The 20,796-nt window shown below is 42.3% G+C and overlaps 1 protein-coding gene across 1 annotated transcript in view; it reads left to right on the top strand.

Moving 5' to 3' along the window:
- Positions 1 to 20,796, top strand: part of LOC109526338 (zonadhesin) — a 36,349-nt gene that overhangs the window by 5,827 nt on the left and 9,726 nt on the right. The window contains exons 9-45 of the mRNA XM_019887579.1: positions 814 to 916; positions 999 to 1,157; positions 1,258 to 1,420; positions 1,898 to 2,001; positions 2,096 to 2,275; positions 2,355 to 2,576; positions 2,926 to 3,105; positions 3,187 to 3,378; positions 4,281 to 4,430; positions 5,316 to 5,419; positions 5,961 to 6,163; positions 7,831 to 8,051; positions 8,131 to 8,277; positions 8,489 to 8,557; positions 8,681 to 8,823; positions 9,339 to 9,507; positions 9,616 to 9,724; positions 10,355 to 10,491; positions 11,265 to 11,390; positions 11,937 to 12,116; positions 12,774 to 12,998; positions 13,437 to 13,563; positions 13,715 to 13,914; positions 14,145 to 14,357; positions 15,058 to 15,203; positions 15,325 to 15,452; positions 15,610 to 15,754; positions 16,734 to 16,866; positions 16,970 to 17,113; positions 17,195 to 17,321; positions 17,399 to 17,610; positions 18,064 to 18,226; positions 18,349 to 18,419; positions 19,677 to 19,837; positions 19,938 to 20,052; positions 20,265 to 20,425; positions 20,515 to 20,563. Coding sequence (XP_019743138.1) covers positions 814 to 916; positions 999 to 1,157; positions 1,258 to 1,420; positions 1,898 to 2,001; positions 2,096 to 2,275; positions 2,355 to 2,576; positions 2,926 to 3,105; positions 3,187 to 3,378; positions 4,281 to 4,430; positions 5,316 to 5,419; positions 5,961 to 6,163; positions 7,831 to 8,051; positions 8,131 to 8,277; positions 8,489 to 8,557; positions 8,681 to 8,823; positions 9,339 to 9,507; positions 9,616 to 9,724; positions 10,355 to 10,491; positions 11,265 to 11,390; positions 11,937 to 12,116; positions 12,774 to 12,998; positions 13,437 to 13,563; positions 13,715 to 13,914; positions 14,145 to 14,357; positions 15,058 to 15,203; positions 15,325 to 15,452; positions 15,610 to 15,754; positions 16,734 to 16,866; positions 16,970 to 17,113; positions 17,195 to 17,321; positions 17,399 to 17,610; positions 18,064 to 18,226; positions 18,349 to 18,419; positions 19,677 to 19,837; positions 19,938 to 20,052; positions 20,265 to 20,425; positions 20,515 to 20,563 — 5,581 coding nt within the window. The remainder of the gene's footprint in view (positions 1 to 813; positions 917 to 998; positions 1,158 to 1,257; positions 1,421 to 1,897; positions 2,002 to 2,095; positions 2,276 to 2,354; positions 2,577 to 2,925; positions 3,106 to 3,186; positions 3,379 to 4,280; positions 4,431 to 5,315; positions 5,420 to 5,960; positions 6,164 to 7,830; positions 8,052 to 8,130; positions 8,278 to 8,488; positions 8,558 to 8,680; positions 8,824 to 9,338; positions 9,508 to 9,615; positions 9,725 to 10,354; positions 10,492 to 11,264; positions 11,391 to 11,936; positions 12,117 to 12,773; positions 12,999 to 13,436; positions 13,564 to 13,714; positions 13,915 to 14,144; positions 14,358 to 15,057; positions 15,204 to 15,324; positions 15,453 to 15,609; positions 15,755 to 16,733; positions 16,867 to 16,969; positions 17,114 to 17,194; positions 17,322 to 17,398; positions 17,611 to 18,063; positions 18,227 to 18,348; positions 18,420 to 19,676; positions 19,838 to 19,937; positions 20,053 to 20,264; positions 20,426 to 20,514; positions 20,564 to 20,796) is intronic.

Genomic DNA, 20,796 nt, shown 5'->3' with positions numbered 1-20,796 from the left:
CCCCGTGCCTGCGTGGGTTTTCTCCGGGTACTCCGGTTTCCTCCCACATTCCAAAAACATGCGTGGAAGGTAATGATCATGAAACACTCTAAATTGTCCCGATGTGTGAGTGTGAGCGCAGATGGTTGTTTGTTTGCCCTGCGATTGGCTGGCAACCAGTTCAGGAAGTATCGCACATACTGCCCGAAGAAGGCCGGGATAGGTTCCAGCACGCCCACGACCCTCATGAGGACAAGCAGATTTGGAAATGGATGGATATTATTATTATTAATTATTATTATTATTATTAACGAGAGTCTTACAACTCTTGTGACTCACCACTGTTAAATAGTGTGTGAGAAATCATGTGTTCTGTCATGTCAATTACATCACTGAACACCACATGACCATTAACTTGCTGGAGGCTGTCCTCATGTGGTGTGTACTAATGAGAACTTAAAGGGTAATTGTACACTATTCATAGATAGATCAATGATTCCCAAGCAGGGTGCTGTGAGAGATCATCAGGGATGCCACTGCAAATTGACACCGTTCGTGTAGGGTGAATTGAATGTTGATGGGATCCCACAAACTGAGACAAAAATCCGTCCCAAAACCTTTCCAAGAACAGGCAACCGTCTCGACTGTTGGACAAATGTGCTTTTAGAAACGTTTTCTACTAATCACACAACCTTTTATACGAAACCCGACTAAAAACTCATCACTCAAGAGTTCTTCATGTTTCATCTTCACTGAGTTTATGTTGGTATTATTGCCCTGTGATCTGGAGTGGTGCTATGAAGCCGAATGAAATCCCTTTAACGGTCATTTCAGGGCAGTGTGGAACCAACACCTTGCCATCCGGGCAGCTACCAGCTGAGAAAGGGCCGGGGAAGCTGTGAGAATTGCTCTCCTGGTTTCTACTGCCAAGGTCAAGGTTAGGTTAAAGGGAGTTAGCAGGCACTTTTCCCATCATCTAAATGGAAAAAGGCCTTATGTTTCATTTACGTGCAAATCAGGAACTTCCTCTGCACTTCTCTGCGAGAGAGGTTTTTACTGTCCGAGTGAATCAGCAACTCCACGCCCCTGCCCGGCGGGCTCCTATGGAAATCTGACAGGCTTGATTGAAGCACGGCAGTGCTCTTTGTGCGACCCTGGAATGTACTGCCGAGGATCAGGTGCACTGAGTCTACAGACTGACACTTCTGCCGGACCTTTGTTGATATATGATTCGTAAAAGCAATGCATTAATAATATATTCACTGTTTTTTTCTGTAGGGAGGTCTTTTCCAAGTGGCTCGTGCGCTGCAGGGTTTGTTTGTGTTGGGGGAGCCTCTGAACCATCCCCAGTGGACAACGTGACTGGCTTTCCGTGCCCTCATGGTTTCTTCTGCTCTGCTGGGACTTTGGTACCACAGCCATGCCCCAAAGGAACATTCAGGTTCATAATTTGCAGTGCTACTTTATTAGCATTCAATATTTGCAAGGCTTTCAGGCTCATATATAACATCTGTCTGCTCGTAATTTTAATGAACCACAGGCGCATCTGAATAAATTAGACTCTCATGGAAAAGTTAATTTATTTCAGTAGTTCGTTTCAAAAAATGAAACCCATATATTAAACAAATTCAATCAAAATACAGCAGTGTACTTTTCAGAAGGCCAATGCCGACCTCACCAATCTGGGCTTTTCGTGAGCTGTAATAAATCATTAAAATTCATAACAAAATATAAAATATATCTACTTTCTTTGATTCATACTAAAATGAAAAATTCGATGAGGTTAATAGACAAGATTCTAGAAGTGAGCGTAAACTTTCCAAAGACAGTTTGCCGGGTAGCATCGAATATATTTTAAATCCTTGAATAAGCCACATTTTGTGTTTTCTTCTCTCTGCCGTGTAAATTAACATGGCAGTGACCAGAGTGGGTTGACAGATGAATCGCAGTGTCGTAGTTGCAGTCCAGGCTTCTACTGCTCAGAGACAGGCCTCTCGGCTGTGTCTGGACCCTGCCTAGCTGGTATCAACAACAGATTCCTTCATTAGGAATGTACATTTCACATCATATGACGGCAGTGCTGAAGAAAACGTTTGATAAACACGCTTTTCCCCAGGGTTTTACTGTCTCGAGGGATCACAAAAGGCTGCACCAATATCAAGTGTATCTGGAGGCGTTTGTCCAGCAGGCCACTACTGTCCAGAAGGCAGTACTGTCCCCTCACCCTGCCCAACAGGCTCCTTCCGAAATGAGACCGGGGGAAAAGGCAAAGACGACTGCAAGCCTTGCCTTCCTGGTAATTACATAACTTGATATGTTTGGAATGTTGCTTTCCTCCACATTAATTTACCAGCTTCCCACACGTCTCTCGACAGGTTTCTACCAAGATTTCTCAGGCCAGACTGAGTGTAGACGCTGTCCTCCCGGATTCCACTGTGAGACTCTCAGGCTAAGCTCAACCAGGGGGAGTTCTTCTGGACTATCCAGTCCTTTGCCCTGCCCTGTTGGTTTCTTTTGTCCCAGGGAAAGTCCAGATGGAAGGCCTGTTCCCTGCCCCAAAGGCACATATGGGCCCAGTCAGGGTCTCACCTCTGAAGGTAAACTTTCTTTCGAATGACAGATGGGCAAACGTAATCTTAACTAGCTTTATAATTTAGGGTTTGCTCACGTTGGGCTCAAGCCTCCTATGTCATAATTTGAGACATTTGAATTATTTTCATGAATTTATACTACCGGGTATTAGTGTGGTGTGGTTGTTCTTTTTTTCAGTGGTTACCGCAATCCGCTTAATCATTGATAATCGTGCCATATTGTTTTGGTTCCATGTGGTGTGTGTGGCGCAGAGAAAAACATAAAGGGTTGCAGTGAGTTGATGATGTGTGCGAGGGTTGTCGATGTGCGGTTGGCTTCTGACTGCGACTAAATCTCAGTTGCTTGTGTTTACAGGTGAGTGCTTAGCCTGTCCTGCAGGTCTGTTCTGTGGATCTGAAGGTTTAGCGGAACCCTCTGGATGGTGCCTGGATGGATTTCTTTGCCTGATTGGAGCCATGCTCCCAAACCCCACTGACAACACGACTGGGTCTCTTTGTCCACCTGGCGGGTTTTGCCAAAAGGGGCTTAAAGCGGGTACAGAACACTGAAAAACTTTGAATTTCTTGTCATGCATTCCTATTTGAAAATTAATACATGGCTCACATTGCGCTGTAGGAAACTGTTGGTCTGGATTTTATTGTGGCTGGGGTTCGAGCAAGGCAGATCAGACTCTGTGTCCGGCTGGTTACTTTTGCCCTCGTGGAACACCAGACCCCATTCCCTGTCCCGCAGGAACATTTAGCTCTATTTCAGGCAACTCACACCTGAGCAACTGTACTCAATGTACTGCTGGATACTACTGTGAAGGTAGGAAAGATAGGGGATTGTCCATTTTTTTTTCCTTTGGTAAAATGATGCCAACAGCGGGATACACGATACTCACTATGTGGATAGAAGTCATGGGGCACACCTTTGAAACACTACCATACTGAGAAACAATTGTTGCCAATACAGCGGGACATCCAAAGTCAAGCACACTCCATTCACATGGGAAATAATGTAAAGCGTTTGTAAACATTTGTTCCACACTCAAACTGTTGCCACCGTAAAGCCATCTGCATTAATTGTACAACAAGGTGTGCATTTCTCCAGTAAAAGACGATTCAATACTGTACATTTCTCGATACATGGGCAGTAATATGATTCAAGCACTGTTCAATTTTCAAAGTAGAATGATTTGTTTTGGTTCGATTCCGTGGGATTACGATCTGATTCATTATGGTACGGCTCAGTTCGAGAGGATGTGAGGCAATGAGCTTCTTGTTGTCATTTTGCATAATGAACAGACACTGACTTTTACAGGATGGGTACCACCCATCCTGTGAAAGGAGAAATCCCAGCAAAGGGGAAATCCCAGTTGTTTGACATTTTCAGTTTCATCGGAATAATGACCAGGTGTTCTTTTCATACTTTAGTCCATATACAGTAGTGTATTCTCAGAAACAAGGAAAAAAAAATACCTGTTATCGTCTCTCATGTTGATGCCACTCCATGCAGAAGACATCTTTAGTACTTCAGACACAAAGATTAGACAGTATTTTTTTAAATTAAGCCTCTCTTCTTCTTAACTGACAGTGCATTTGACTGTGACACAATGACACAGTGTAAAGTTTTCCAAATTAGGTGGCCTTATCTATTCAAAGACGTCAGTTAATCAAGTGTCATCAGCCCCCATTGTATATTATTTTCTGTGCTTTGTGTGACTTCAGTTGAAGGGACTGTGCAGCCCAAACTGTGTCCCGCTGGCTATTACTGTCCGCCAGGAATGACACAAGGAATGGGCTTACCCTGTCCAATCGGTACCGTTCAGAACCAGTTTGGAGCTTCAAGCCTTGACGCTTGCCTTCCCTGCCCTGCTGGTAATTGTCTGGTTAATAATACTTGTACAGCATCAGGGAGGTTCTAAGATTATTACGTGATTATTTCTGGAGTTGGAGTTTGTCGCAGTCATATTAAAGCTGTTCCAAACTCCGTGGTGCTTTTAGATAAATTTAATTTGTTCTGCGACCCTGCTCATAACTCAAAAAATCTCAAGTCATCTTTCCTCATCCAAAGGAATGAAAATGCCATTAATCCATTCCAGCACTCCGCACACCTCCCCCCCAACAAAAACACTCTTTTCAATGTCTTTTAAGAAAAAAAATGCTCTCTAAACCACCAAAATGAAAATGCTTCAATTCAATAATAAAGAATATATGCCTGTAAGTATCGTTATATTATCTGTTTACATGTGTTGCTTCACGATGAGTGTTCAAATATCTTGCTCAAATGGATATAACGCCGCAACGCCAATGTCATTAGGTAGCCCATTGATGGTGTTTTGCGTTAGCATTAAGCTCAACAGACTTTCCTAAAACAAAGCTATGTGGATGTTTTAAAGTAAACCATTGTCGTTTCCGTTTATGATGACGATGATTAAAAGACTTTGTCGACAACCGCTACACACAGCAATAAAACATACACAACCCTGTTGGTTACAATATCTTAAACATATGTTACTCTGCAATCAGCTTGTGATAAACTTTATAATAAGTTTGAACTTTTCTACAAAACATCTGGCGTAATCGGGCCGCTAGCGAGCTAAAAGCTTGAGTTAGTTGTGCTATCGTCAATTTAAGGCAAGTCAAGGTAGGAGTGTACAGTATACTGCTTACCTTATTTTAAAATTCCGTTTCCGTTGATCTCATTAGATTGCATTCGTCTACTTTTGTTATCCAATAACAACTTGCTGCTCTTTTTCTTAGGAATGTTTTGTTCCCAGCCTGGTCTTTCCCGTCCCACAGGATTGTGTGAGGCTGGATATTATTGTCCAAGTGTATCTACCATCAATCTCTCTTCTGAATATCAGGTGTTGTTGTTGTTCTTATTGTTCTTGTTGTTTTTTTTTTAATATATAAAATATAACATGGTGTTCCAATGAGTTATATCTCCTTGCGCTAACTCCAATATAATTCTTGATAGTTGCGTCCCCTTTCATTAAATATGAAAATCTGTGTCCTCAGGGGAAAAAAAAATACCCACATCCAATCTCCAGATATTATTTCCACTTTTCTCAGTGCTGACCCCTTCAATTTTATTATAAAGTTATTACCTTTCCTCCAATCACACAGTCAAATGAAATGTCAGATTTGTTTACAACACATGAACAAATAACAGTATTTATAGAAAATTGGATTTTCTTTTTCTGTTTGTACAACCGAGTATTCAAATCGAATTATGACTTCGGTTTGACAAGAAATGTCAATTTCACAAGATGATTATTAGAATACATCCATCATCAGGCATTTTCAGGAAGTGATGCTGGCAGTGCATATTATTCTATATAAGCACAGCCATTCTGTGCGCTACAGTACATCAATGCATGCTAAATTGCTTTTGCTCTTCTTCAGAATAATTCTACCAGGAGCCATCTTTGTCCTCCTGGTTACTATTGCCCCGCTGGAACGAAAAATCCAATTCCGTGCCCTGCAGGCTCTCTATCCATCTCCCGAGGTCTAAAGGTCATTGATGACTGCCCTCCTTGCCCCCCTGGACAGTTTTGTGATAGACCTGCAAGTACACAGCTCTCTGATGCTCTCCCATGTCATGCCGGGTAAACATCTCTTAAATGCTCTCTTTTCTGCCAGCTTTGTCACTTGGGGATGAATGTTGACATATTTTTTGTCTTCCTATATAATTTGGAGAGATTATTCAGAATGTTTTTCTCACCTCTATTTAACCTTAAAGGAGAGGAAATTGTTTTGCTCTTTTCTATTCCCTTCAAAAAGATTGCAAATGCAAATGTCCATGCCAAGTGCTCTCAGTTGGCCCTTTAACCTGAAATAATGTGACTACCTGACATAAAAGTACAATTACATACAAATGAGGGAACCAAAGCAAATTTCTGCAGAAAGGTGCTCTATAGAAGATAGACCGAAAAAAAAAAAATCATGGCACCCCGCCCCCCCAAAAAAAAACAACGGTTTAAAATGATAGTATTCAAAGTATACAGTATTAATTGTATTCAAGAAAACACCATTACATCCAAAAGCTAGGGTACCATAAATGGATGCTCCGATGTCTTGCAGGATTGTAACAGATTTAGTCCCGCAAATGTTGAATCGATGCAACTGCACTCTTCTTCGCTATTGAAGATGTATGACCTTTTTTCCAAACCTCTTTTTTGTTCCCCCATTTATGTCAGTCGTGCGTGTGTGCCCTGCGGGTGGTCACATGGGGATGTTAAAATTGTTTTTATTGCTTGGTGGGGAAATGGCCTGCCGTGGCCACTTAACTTATAGCATGGAGTGAGACAATCTTTGAGGAAGATGTCGGGACGTTACTGTAAACTGACGATAAGTGATGGAGTAAATCAGGGGTGCCCAAGTCTGGTCTTCGGGAGCCCCCATCCACTCTATGTTGGATGTCTCCTCCCTCCAACACACGTGATTCAAATGATCAGGATCGTTATAAGGCTCCTGCAAAGCTGCGATTCAGTCATAGGCGCTCAAGGCCGATGCCTCTCGCATGATATTGATTTTATACATCAGTTCTACAAGTGTCAAGTATTAATTAATGAATTTGTTTGTTTATTTATTCAGCTCCACCAACACAAAGAGCAGCAGGGTTTTTTGGGGGTTTTTTTTAATTGCAGAGTTAGCCTTTGCTGCAACATGCTAACTAGCCTGAATTTCAGCTTCAACACTGACAAAAAAAAAAAAAAAAAATCTTATTTGACTGTTTCACTTTCAAGGAGTGAGTTGGACATTTAATCATTTTGTGGGTGCTGTACCACAAGCAAAAGTTTCACAAAGTTGTCCTGAAATGTAAATTGAAGCTCAGTGCTGTGACAGCTGTGCACTCGTTTGACGCATTAGCAAGCTGCCCAAGTGGCTGCTCCTGTTTGTACACTTAATGTGTCATGAATGTGTCAGTAATGTATCATTGAATTACATGAACGCACCTGACAATTTGTGGCGACATCTCTGGGCTTCTCTCCTTGCATTCGTCCTCGTCCGATGAACATTATTAAGTACTGTAAATGGGATTTACAGTATTTACTAATGAGTTTGTGTCAACCCCCAGCAATGTCAGGCTACCAGTGACTGTTGATTTTGGCCAAATTAATTGTTTGGAACAACTGTGGGGCAGAGTGATACGTAGGTTGAAACTGTTCTATAATTTTGTATTTCAGAATCTTTTCTAGCAAACTTTACTTCATAAAAAAAGTTCATTTCACATTTTGAACATGACGTTTGCCCTCTCCTCTTCTGCAAAAAGTTATGTTTGCCTTGGCGGCAATACTAGTCCCACCCCGTCTGACGGTTTCCATGGCTACCGTTGCCCTGCCGGCCACGCCTGTCCTGTTGGGTCAGCCACAGCGCTGCCATGCGAGCCTGGCACCTACAGCCCAGTTTCCGGAGCCGCCGAGTGCATTGTATGCCCCAGAGGAATGATGTGTTCCTCCTCAGCCACCTTGGAGCCCGCCATCTGCCCACTCGGTGAGCAGGAGTCGAGAATGAGTCAGATCCTTAAATAATTTGTCTTGGCAGGTAAATCGACTCAATATCAACTCTGTAGGTCACTATTGTCCCGTTGGAACAGCCCTGCCTCAACCTTGCCCTTTAGGGATTTTCAACAATCAGACAGGCGCACACTCCCCCTCACTCTGCACAACCTGTCCTCCTGGATTGTACTGCAGCACATATGGGGCCTCATCACCACAAGGTACTTATTTTATCCCACACCCTCCTTTTGTATTATTCACAGAGTCTTCAAAAGAAGTAGCACATGTAATTCGATGCTTGGGTTGGTTTATAATGCCCTATTGAATTGTGTCAAGGTTCTTGTTTGCAAGGCTATTTTTGCCAGGGTAGAGCCACGGGACCAACTCCACAAAACTCAGATAACTTCCCTGACAATGGGCCTTGCCCTGCAGGTCTCTACTGCCCGGTGGGGTGCCTCTCTCCAATTCCTAGCCCTGTTGGCAGCATCCGCAACACTACTGGTACTCAGGAAGTTTTGACTAAATATCGTTCGAGCCTCAACAGTATATTGATGTAAAAAAAAATAAAGTGACTGTTTTAATTGGGTTAAGTTAAAGTTTGTGTGTTTATTAATTCTCCCGTAGGAGGCGTGACAATGGAGACCTGTCCTGCAGGTCACTACTGCTCTGCCGAAGGTCTCATCAGCCCTAGTGGGCCCTGTGCGGCTGGTTTCTACTGCCCTTTTGACTTCTCTTCAACCACTCCATATGCCTTCCCGTGCCCCAAGGTTTGTCAGTACTGTACATACCACTTTTTACTGTCCTACCCTTAATTTGTGTTTTGCTCTTTCAATCATTTAATTTTACATTAGAAAAATATCATCCTCCAACACTAAACGAAAATACTGAAAATAATGATCTTGCCTCAATGTACACAAATCTAATTACTGAGTCGCACTTCAATTATTATCTGCATAAAGTACAAAGGCTGCCAGCCCGCCTTTGAGCTTTCCTTTGTTTGACCACTGGAAGTCAGCATAGGATCTGTAATTGTTTGCAGTTGTTGCATATATTTGCTCAAAAACAATGCGGTGGCCAACCTTACAGTGATGCAGGTCTTCTGCTCACCCTAGGGTAGATGAGCAACTATACTGTATTAATCAGGGCCACAATCTTCAATTGCAATGTTTCATTGTCATATTGGCTCTGAAACAACATCTTTGAGTCTTGATAAGCAATTTCTGCAGGAAGTGTAATTTTGACATTGACACTGTTTTAAATGCAATGTATGTTTCTCCCCAAGGGCCACTACTGCCCACAAGGTTCGCCCCTTCCCCTACCATGTCCCAGTGGAGAGTACCAGCCAAATCCAGGCTCAGACTACTGCATCCCCTGTCGACCTGGCTTCTTTTGTGAGGAGGCCATTGTAGGAGAGCCTCAAATCTGCCCACCACATTTCTTCTGCCCAGCAGGTAAATTAAAAGTCCTACTGTGAATAGTAATGTAGAATTGTAAAACATAATTCGGATTCCAAATGGTAATTACAATGTAATCATCCTCAGTGGCTCATTTCTTTTCAGGTACCATGGTGCCTCATCCATGCCCAAATGGCTCATACAGTGATCCAAACAAGGGAGGACTACAGGAGGCCCGGGAGTGTTTACCCTGTCCTCCAGGGCGATTCTGCAGGTAAATAACAAAGATAACTGCTAGTACAGCTCATGCATGATGGCACTTTTGCATGCCCAGGCAGTCAGCCGTGTGTGCGTGCACCTGACACACTTACGTGACACGGCCTCCTGTCAGGTGGCCCGTGCTCGTTGGCGAGATATAAGCACAGATGCACCGTTAGCACGCATGCAAGGACGCACCTGCTCAGAGGGAAATAATCATGTTTCTGCTTGGTCTACACTCGCTGCCAACAGAATGTGCGCCCACTACCTCCCCTCACAGGCATTTTGCCATCTTAGTATGCTTGGTAATCAGTTGCGAATGGGAGGTAAAAATAGTGAGAATTAATAAAATGTTTGAATGACGGCTGTGAATAAGGGCTTTAAAATTGGTTTCGCTCATCTACTCTATTCTGTGCAAACAATGTGTCACGGCACATGAAAAATAAAATCAAGTATATTAAATGAGGCTTTTTACACAAGATTGGCAGCATACATTTATCCAAAAATTAAGGAATCGCCTTGACAAATGGAAGTAAGCGATTTAGTACAGCCCATGATTCCTGACTGAATTGATCTGAAGTTATTGGTGACGCTCGAGCTATATATAGCGTGTGTATTTACTGCTGCATGTTCTTCCTTCCAACAGAGCTGGTAAGATACAAGGCATGTGTGCTGCAGGGTATCTTTGCGTCTCTGGGAGTGCAGATTTCACCCCTCAGGGATCATTACCCGACCTGACCCAGTGTCAGTGGGGTGTGCAGTGTGCTGGGCCATGTCCACCAGGTACAACTTCAATCCATATGAACATTTGACACTTATACGCCACTTGTGCATTCATTTAGATTCTTGAGTTATAGGCCCTGGAAAGTAAATTCTGAAATTTATTTCAAAATAAATTGCTGAAGATAATTGCTGAAAACCTGCAAAGACTGAGTATTAATTCTAGGGATATAACATTGCACCGTTTTTAACCATGTCAGTTTTCCTAATATTTGGGTGTTAATTGACACATTTGGATAGCCGGCATGAGTTGCCCCTTCCTTATCTTAATTTAATTTGAGCCAACCTATCTACACCCCAAAAATGCATCTTCCTTTCAGATCATCCACTGGCACTTTAGAGCACCTTGTTTTTTAGTTGTGAGTGCCGATAATTCAAGCAGAGAAAGGAACAAATTGCTGTACATTTTACATGACTTCCTTTTGTGGCTGTCAAACAGTGTCGTGGAATGTTCCAATCTAGTTTTCCGATGATAATGCTTTACCTGCCCTCAATCATCCCCTGCAGCCCTTCATCTATGGAACTTAGGTCCACAAACGATCACTGATCTTGACTCTTTCCATAATTTTATGTCCCAACGAGTGCTGCAATTTTAAATTCTGTCCTGAAGCATTTTCAATCTGCAAGCTCGATCAGACTTTCACACATGGCTTTTATTTTTATGTCTTTCCTAATTGATGTTAGATTTTTATTCATGTGTTGTAAGGTGAGTACCACAAAATAAATATTAGCAACTATTGGTAAGTTCGAAGTAACTTTGCTTTATTTTATTTTAGGCTTCTACTGTCCTGAGGGCACTGAAAAGGCTGTGATGTGTCCTGAAAACACCGTCAGAAATTACTCAGGCGGTGCCAGCGCACAGGACTGTTTAACATGTCCAACTCGACACTGGTGCCAAGCTGGTATTTATGCTTTCTATCAACTGTAAAATATTGCAGTGCTTTAAATTGGTTAACACTGAAATGAAAGGGAATGCAAGCAGGTGTTCATTTAACCTTCTACCATGAAAACGTTTGATCCTTTTTCACACAAACTCCCTGAGCATTCCTTGGACCACGGCGAGCAATATCAGACATGCCCACGGATGAGAGGGTGAGAGTGGTGCGCAATTGCCCATGCGCGCAGCTTCGAGGGAACATCGCTGAAAACGACCAGAGCCTTTTTGCTTTACTGCCATGCGGTTAATTGCAGTCAGTGTGCAGGAGGATACGGGACTGAAAATGGCAAAAAATAACAGAACGCCACCAGTTTTGAAACTATGACCAAGACTTGACTCTTCAAGGCAGTGCTCGCAAGTGATCAATGACAAAATGAAATCGATTCTTCAACCCGGGTGCAAGGAATGTATGAAATGTGCAATGAAATAGTCTCCATCCATCATTAATCCATCCATCGAAAACCATTTTCTCACCTCTTTCCTAAAATTACACCCTTGTGCTTGTTTACAGGAGAGCCGAATCCTCGTCTGTGCCCCGCTGGTCATTATTGTAACGGTTTGTCTGAAGCTGACAGTGATGGATGGAGCGGGCCCAAGCCTTGTCCTGTGTACACCTATCGAGCCTCTCCCGGAGCAGGCAGTAAGGGCGACTGCCTTCCCTGCCCTCCCGGTTCCCACTGCAACAGCACAGGTGCCGCACAAAACATGCCAGACAATGAGCACCACTCTACTCCACGAAATGTTAATTAAAGTGGCGGCGGACTTATTCATAGTCTTAATTAAAACAGCAAATGCAAAGGTGACGTGCTATATCTTATAATGAGGTGGAAAATGTTGCATGCAGAGAGCTATACCACAATATCTTTCTCTTCTGCCCGACATTACTCAAACACAATTCAAAGCAAACTGCCTTTCCGGGTTTTATTAAATTCACTTTGTATGCACACTATTATCCTACCGCCTGAGGCTGAGGCGGAGATAAGATTGGAGGAGTTTTAATATGATTCAAAGCACTGAATTTAAAACAGATTTTACCTGAGGTGACACCTTTGATTGAGCGGCGGATTTGGAACAGAAAAACTTTTGTTTTAATCTGCCACATACATGCTATATTAAAAAAAATAAATGAAAATAATCAAGCCATATTGATGCCATATCGATGAAATGATACTCCCTCTGATTCTTTTATAGTCAGAAATGCTTGACTGATGTAGAACGCAACGTGTGAAAGGCTCTTTTTTGATAGCGTAATCTTTATCAACACGCCTGTTTCTCAGCATCACTGATGAAAGAGATATAAAACACCTGTTTGTATATTACATATGTCATTTTTATAACTTTCGATCAGGGCTTGCAGACTATTCCAACACTCTTTGCCCACCTGGATTCTGGTGTAGTGGGTCTGGAGCACCCATCTTCTGCCCAGCGGGCAAAAAGAGGAGGTTTCCTGGTGCTGCTGACCCAAGCCAATGTGAGCCTTGCGCTGGGGGGACCTATTGCCCAGACCCTCAGGCTACGGGGAAGCCCAATGTGGAGGGCATCCCATGCAGGGCCTCTTACGAATGCCCCATGGGTAGGTTGATGCACACCATTCATATTATTGCCATTTAATGCAAAGTAGACCAACAAAATTGTATGATATCTAATATTTGAAAACACATTCGTTTGACCTTCCTTCTTCTGTACAGCTGGACGGTAACACCCAAAAAAATACTTTTGAAATAAATCCCGAAAGCTTCTGTATAAAATTGTCATTAAAAAAATATGGACATTTTCACTCGTTCGTTTTGCAAACTCAATATGTTGTTGCTAACTAAAATGTATCCGTTATTTCTTTAGTTCTCATTAACTATTACATGACCTCGCTCCTTAAAAGAGGGCCTGAGGCAAGATTCAAATGCAGTCGTGCCAGCCACAAGTCGACCTTACTGCCGTCCATGGCTTTACTTTTAAAACCTGCGTTTGAACCACGATGATGTTTTTCAGTCAATACTTTTTGCTCACTCTTCAGGGTCAGCCTCAGAGAAGTTGTGCAGAGCTGGCTCATACTGCGGACCACAGACTGCTGAGTCTCAAATCTGTCCAGCGGGTTATATTTGTACAGCAGGGTCACGGACCTACAATCTTCCCGAACAACTGTGAGTGTCCTAACCTTTGAATACCCAAATCTACTCAATTTCTTAGCATAGGAAGCATATTTCTAAAGGTGATTTAGATAAGAGTGCCTTAACACGGTAGAAGTGACTGTGCAGATATTTTACAAATAACCTCGTTGGCCGCCCTCTGCAGCTGCCCCTTTCCCTTCTACTGCCCAGCCAACAGCTCTTCAATGAAGTCTTGCGATGGAGGCTCAAAGCCTGTCAACGCCAGTGAGCTTCGAGGATCCAAAAAGTGCTGCTGCAGTGTATGTGAGGGTGGCACCTATCGACCTTACCTATCAACTGTCTTACAATGTCTGCGGTGCCCTCCAGGATACTTCTGCCCACCAGGTGTGAACATCCATAAAAGGACATGTCAATGTCGCTGGTGTTTGTATGTGGAAAAAAAAAATCAAAATCTTCAGACAAGCGGCAATGTTGTTCTTCTTTCTATAATCGCATAAAGAAAAATAACATTTGAAAATAAAACCACCTGCAGTACTCTCTATAACCGTCTAATGTGCTTCATAAATGCTCCATATTTCACATCATAATGGCTGGCAATTGTTTTCATGCCATAGGCACAGACGACTACAAGCGCAATTCTTGCCCTGAAGGATACGTATGTCCATCTGGATCCATACAGCCGACACCTTGCCCCCCTGGCTCCTTTGGCAATCTGAGAAAAGCGCAGACACTCACGGGCTGTCACCCATGTCCGGCTGACACCTTCAACCACCTCGATGCACAGAGAGCCTGCTTCCCTTGTGGCAGCTCCTCCACTTCGCCACCAGGTTATACCGACACGTCCATAAAAATGATCCGTACCACCATCCGTCTCTTTTAAAGCACTGCAAACGATATGGCTGGCAAAATGGATCGTATGGAGGGTATTATTTGGCCAGTTTACCGTTACAATTGCAGAAAGTGAAAAGTACGGAATTGGCAGCTGTCAATGTAAATTTGTCACGTGGCCATATGCATTCTAGAATTGGTATTATAAGATAAGATAAGCAAACCTGTATTCGTCTCACAATGGAGAAATTCGCAATTTACAGCATAATCTTGGATATGTATTTGAATTCAGTCGACCGTGCTTTTAAGGACACGGTGTTATCGCACTTGAACAGACTGGGGCCTTCCATAAAATTAGAAGTATAGAATGCTTAATGTCTTGAGCTAATGTGTTGAGCTAAAAAAAACATATTTGGGATGGATTAATTGCTTGACCTGCATGTATGACCTGCATGTATTGAGTAAAACTTTTCCATTAGTGTCGTTATTATTCTTTAACTGACTGACAAAAAATTCTAAGCTCCAACTGGCTACTACTGAAGAGAGGAAGTCTTTTTCCAACTTTCAAAAAAATATATCAGGATCCTTTCCCAATAAAGGTACTTGATAAAGAGCTGAGTTCTAATACTTTTGCCTCTATTATTTATTTTTACAGTCGACAAATAGCCATGATGTGTCATATTTTGTGTCTCTGCCTAGGTTCTTCGTCTTGTACCTGCATTGGCAAAAATCGCTCTTTTCAGCGCTCGGATGGTGCGTGCTTGTGCAGAACTGGCTTTATCTTTTATAACGAGCTGGATTTCAAAAGCACTACTTCTGATAGTGCGCTGGACTGCCAGCCTGAGGTCAGTAGTATTTCTGATACAGACACTGAAAGGAAGTACAATACCTTCTGCTCATCATATATTCACCTGCGCGTGTGCGTGCGTGTGTGTGTGTGTGTGTGTGTGTGTGTGTGTATTTTAGATGTATATGAGGTGCGGTCCAGGGCAGGTTAGGCTGGCTGCATCCAGAGAGTGTGTATCACCTTCCCTTTACTCGTGTAATGTAACCTGTGGACCAAATGGAGGAACTCTTGATGTGGAGATGGGCATGTGAGTATCACTCATGCTTTTGTGTTTCATTTCACTCTCATTTCATAGTTTGTAAAAGTGTTACATGAAAATGTTACATAAGCTGCAAATCGATAACCGTGCATTCAGTGGCAGTCAGATGTGTTCTTCCTTTATCCACCTCATCCTGTTTCCCCAGCTGCCACTGTAAGCGATACGTGTCTGCTGAGGAGCTTTGCAACACTTCCTGCCTCTCCAAAATGCCTCAACTTTCAGCCCGTTTCTCTCCGGATGGACATTTGTTCCTCAGCATCAAAGAAAATGACAGCACACTCTGGGTCAAAGTAAAACTTGAAGCTATACCTTTTGAGCATAATACTGGAACGATTGCAAATGTGTGCATGTGTGTAAGATTTATACTAAAAAATGCTGAAACTGATTTCCCTGAAACTTTGAGGAGCAGTGTTGGGTAGGCTAAGGAAGACCACGAGCTCACATTTTTTTCTGTCATTTAAATGATGATCAAAATGATAGCTCTTGTTGTCGCACTTTCTGGAGGTAATCAGATTTCTTTTACTCTTGTTCAGAGTTTGAGCAAAACATTTTTCAGTGTCCATTTTCAAAAGCACTTATCCTCACTCCATTTCTGCACGGATGCCAGTACGTTCCCTCCCAACCCATCACGTTCAGGTGGAATCACTCACGTCTCTTATATTCTGTCAAGGATTTCGACAGCTCAAACGTGGAGAGGTTATAGCTTTCGGCGAATTATTGTTGCTCCATAGAGCCGAATGAAGCCCGACTGTGGAAACTGGTTGAGTGGAATAGAATTGTTCGACAAAGAAATATTAATAAAAAAAAAAGCATTTCTTGTGCTCTTATGCTTTGCAGAGTTAAATGGTAACTTTTTTTCCAGTGTGGCCTTGGTGCATTGAGTGACTGAAATGCACTAAGTATAAGTTAATTGCGTCCTTTATCCTGATATAAAATAGCGTGTGATAGTGGAATAAAAGTCTTCTGATTTACCTTGAATTTACCTTGAATTTGTGGGTCAAACTGTTTGAGGATGTCTGGATGAATTTTGTGTCTGTTCACTCTGAATAAAACGTGACAAACACTGCTGCCCAAACTGCTCACCATAAAAACATTATTTTACTCTGACTGGATTTTTATATGCCAAAGCTGTCCTTTGTTTAATAATTTTCTAGACACCCAAACAGGATGCCTAGTCACTTTATAAGTGAAAGCCGATGATTTTGGTATTCAGGCTTGCAGTCGTTGTTCTCATTAATCGTTTCTTTGTCTTGTTTTGTTTTTTTCCAGACTTTAGTGGATGTTTTAGGACCAGATCCCCTTCCAAAGAATATTGGCAAAATCCATTTGGTTGAGTTTGACTCTCAAGGAGTGTTTGGTTGGATTCCCAAACAAAGAGAGGACATTGAAATGTTTCTTTCCGGTGAATTGTCCTGATAGCAATACACTTTCTTCAATGCAATATTATACATATAAAAAAAAAAGGTCAATCATTCTGAGGCTGACTTGATTTATCTCATGAGTAGATGCCCGGGCTCCCACACGGAGAAAGAGGAGAAGTGCAGAAGGCCATGAGTGGGACTTGCCTGTCCTTCCTCGTATTCCAAACCCTGTTGCTTGTCTCTCCACTGGTGACATGCTAATTTTCCACCTAACCATTAACCACACAGGTAAACAAACTTATTTCATTGTTTGTTTGTTTGTTTGTTTTTTTAAGTGTTGACTGTACTAATTCATCCCATACCGATAAGATCGCAGTCTGAGCCACTTCCCGTTCTATGAGAAAGACCACTTGTTTAACAGTAACCCCAGCTGGGACTTTGGAGTCTTCAGGCGTGTGCAGACACTCATCAAGCAGTCAAATCTGAATAACACATGGTAAGGCACTGCAGGAATAACTTCCGAGTGCAGTGCTTCATATTTTTTGATGAATATTTTGTTTGATCTCCTGTCAGGTTTGCCCATGCTTTTTCGGAAACGGGGAAATATGTCTTTCTGGATAGCGCGGTCCCAGATTGGAGTTTGGTGGTCGTGGTAAGTGAGGATGGGACAGAATGTGACCGCTGGGCCTCGGCATTCCAGGCAATGACCCCAGCACAGCTTGTCAGTTATGGAGTCATCAAGCAGCACCAACTAAACCTTTTACCGGATTGGAGAACAATTGCAGGTATCCTGCTGTTTATGCAGCAATTTCTCACAAAGCGATATCCATTCAGTGGCCACACACCTGGGCAATGCATCGAATTTCTTTGTAAAAGCTGTTCCAAAAAAAAAAAAAATCAGCCATTTCAGAAATATTGAATCATTGAAACAGTTTTTTGGGGTTATAGATGAGTGGATGGATGCAGCCTAAGGCACACCTGTGCAATAATTACACTGTCTAATCGGTATCTTGATATGCCGTATCTGTGAGGTGAATGAATTATTTGGGCAAAGGGGAAGGAACTCACTAACACAGATTCTGACAGATTTGTGAACCATATTTGAGAGAAATGGGCCTTCAAGAATACATCAATATTTATTCTCACACGACAAACCGAGCATGTTCCTAAAAGTAACTGTTTTGGATCCAGCTCTTGTTGTTGGCTCTATAAAAGGAGACTACGCTATCTGTGTTCAGGCCTCCTGAGTCTGCTCTTCGTAGTCGTAGTGGCCGTGACCACAACAGTTGTGGTTCTTTGGCCCAGCAAATCCAAGGTGGTGTCCCAGTGGAGGACAAAGCCAAGGTGGCGCAGCCTTGGAGACCCCCCGCGTCTTGTAGAGTGCCCATGCAGTGGAGACGGGTACAATATGCTATTTTAGAAACAGAGATAATTAAATTGTCTTTTTGGTTACAAATCAAACCGTATTTTTTGCTTTATTTAACCAATATAAAAACACTTTGTGTTTTTTTTGTCTCCGTTAGTTTATGTGGTTCTCCAGGCAGTCGAGGCGTAGGAGAGGGAGCCGAAGCTGAGGAGCCCACTATCTCTAAAGGTGGTAAGCTCACTTTTAAATGAGTTGGAGGCGGAAAGTGTTGTATGCTGAGTGGGTAGATTCCTGGAATTTGTGACACAGAATCTCATACAAAGACCATATTCGTTTGTTTATGCTGCGAGCCTTTCTATAACTTTTTTCATTTTTAACCCTTTCATGCACCCTGTAACCCGACAGCATGATAAACTGTACAGTGTAGTAACCACTGTCCGTGGAAGGGTTAATTATATTGTTAAAGAAGGATTTTGCACTCAAAAACATAAAGTGTAAGATTTGAATGTAGCCTCGCGTCGATTTTTTGAAATGTATAAACAATTTAAAAAAAAAGTGATTAAACATACCTGTTGAGCAGACATGTTGTCCCTTCGCTCTGCTTCCGTTTGCTAGTCTTATGCCCACTTGATGACAAATGAAGACAGGCAAACTAAACACCACGTCCAAGTTCCCCGTGGTGTTTGAGAGTACTGGCGAATTGAATAGTACCTTGTTAGTCGCACATAGTTGATTTATCTGCTGGATGTGTCACGATGCGTGGTGGTGGAGACCAAAAAGCAGGCAGGAAGGAGGAGCAGGGTGAACTCGACAAATTGTATGAACAAATGAACTAATGACACAATGACCAACAGGTGTGCAGCTTCAGGCGGAGCCCTACAGTGCCACCTGTTGGTCACAAACAGAACCGCGACAGTATGAAGATAGCAGCGATGTGTATTCATTTTCAAAGTGATGCCGGAAGCTTTTGTGACACCCCTCGTATGTTATACAGAAAGTTTTAACAAATATGACAGAAGGGGATTTTTTTTCTTTTTTGGGTTGCAAACTTCCCCCCCCTTCAACTATAGCCGTTCATCAAAGCATGGCTAAAACAACAAACGTAATGAAGCCCCCCAAGACAGTTCCACTTCAGCAAGCTCGTATTGATATTATGTGAAAGCTTCAGGACTCTTCACTGTGCTCTTTTGGATTATTCATGCAGCTTGATAGCACATTTCGGTCTCCAATGGCTACATTAAAAGTCCATCGAGCGTGACCAGGCAGCATTTAAGAGCTTTCCCCTGTTTGATTGATAGCGAACATAACGGCCGTTATCACGTTGAACTGTGGTAGTATTTCTATCTCTCAGTTACCCTTCTGTGATTTTAAGCGCGGTAGTTATCATTCATTACATGAACGTCTTGTCCTGTCGAATGTGAGAGTTATTATCGAAGTGCAGATAAGGTGACTTTTGAGTCACGATAAGCACTGTTTCTCATGCAGGAATTGTATCAGCGTTTTGCGATTTGGAGGAGTTCAATGTGAAGACGTTGTACGACAAACTGGAAGATCAAAACCTTCACGTGGCCTCGCAGCTGGCGCGACATCGCAAAGATACGCAGCAGTTTTATCGGAACATTAATCAACAGATTGACGCGCTACAGGTGACACTAGATCGTGACGTCTCTTGAAAAATTCCTTTCATATACGTTAACACTACACTGTCTGGTGTTCTCAAACGATAATTTGCATCTTTTCTTTCAGAATGTATTTGAGGAAATGGATGGTAAAAATCTGAGTCTCCTAAATCGACTGCTAGCATCTCAGAATTCGACGAGCTCGAAACCATACAAGTCTGTTAAAAAGATTAATGATGAAGGTAGAAAAAAAAAGATGCCATTATCTGATTTTACCACTGATCATGAATATTTTATTACACTGTATTTTGATGAGTATTATTTCTTTCTCATATGTTCATTGTTTTTTTTGTTTTTTATTTCACAATGTCATAGTGCTAATGTCACAAAAAATGTTTTGTTTTGTTTTTTTGTTTCAAATCTGGAATTGCATTTCAACACCGCCATTTGCCAGTTGGTGAGTCCTCAGCATTACTGGAAGCTGTTCTCAAATCTGTGGAGGCACTCTTATGGAAGATAAACCAAGAGACTTGGCAGCCCTCTCTCTCACACCAGCATCCTGATGCCATGGAATGTGAACGACAAACTCAAACCAGTAACATCAAGACAACACCGGTACAACACTCCTGTTCACTTTGTACCATTTAATTTAACAACTGAAAATGTCATGAATCAAAGTATTCGTTCCAAATGTTCATCCCTAGGTTTCATCTATAAATTCGACCCAAACGGAAGCACTTCCCCACGATGCACGTAAGTAACAAACCTTCAAAGTAGCTGATTTGTCACTCCAAAGCCCTTTCTCATGCTAATTCGGTGTGGTTAGCACAACTCGGCTCACATCACAGCAAGCAGCAGTTTGGCATAGTTGACAAATCTTCAAAAGGCTAAAAGCTGTTCAGCGCCACTCACCGCTTTTTTTTTAAAGAAATTTAGAAGAAAAATGGAATTCAGTGGTAGAGTTTAAGATTCAATGCTTTTCTTGT

Source organism: Hippocampus comes, unplaced genomic scaffold (assembly GCF_001891065.2).
Source record: "Hippocampus comes isolate QL1 unplaced genomic scaffold, H_comes_QL1_v1.1 scaffold6, whole genome shotgun sequence".
In the NCBI taxonomy this organism is placed as follows: Eukaryota; Metazoa; Chordata; class Actinopteri; order Syngnathiformes; family Syngnathidae; genus Hippocampus; species Hippocampus comes.
Note: the sequence above shows the minus strand (reverse complement) of the source record. Positions and strands in the feature narration are given on the sequence as shown.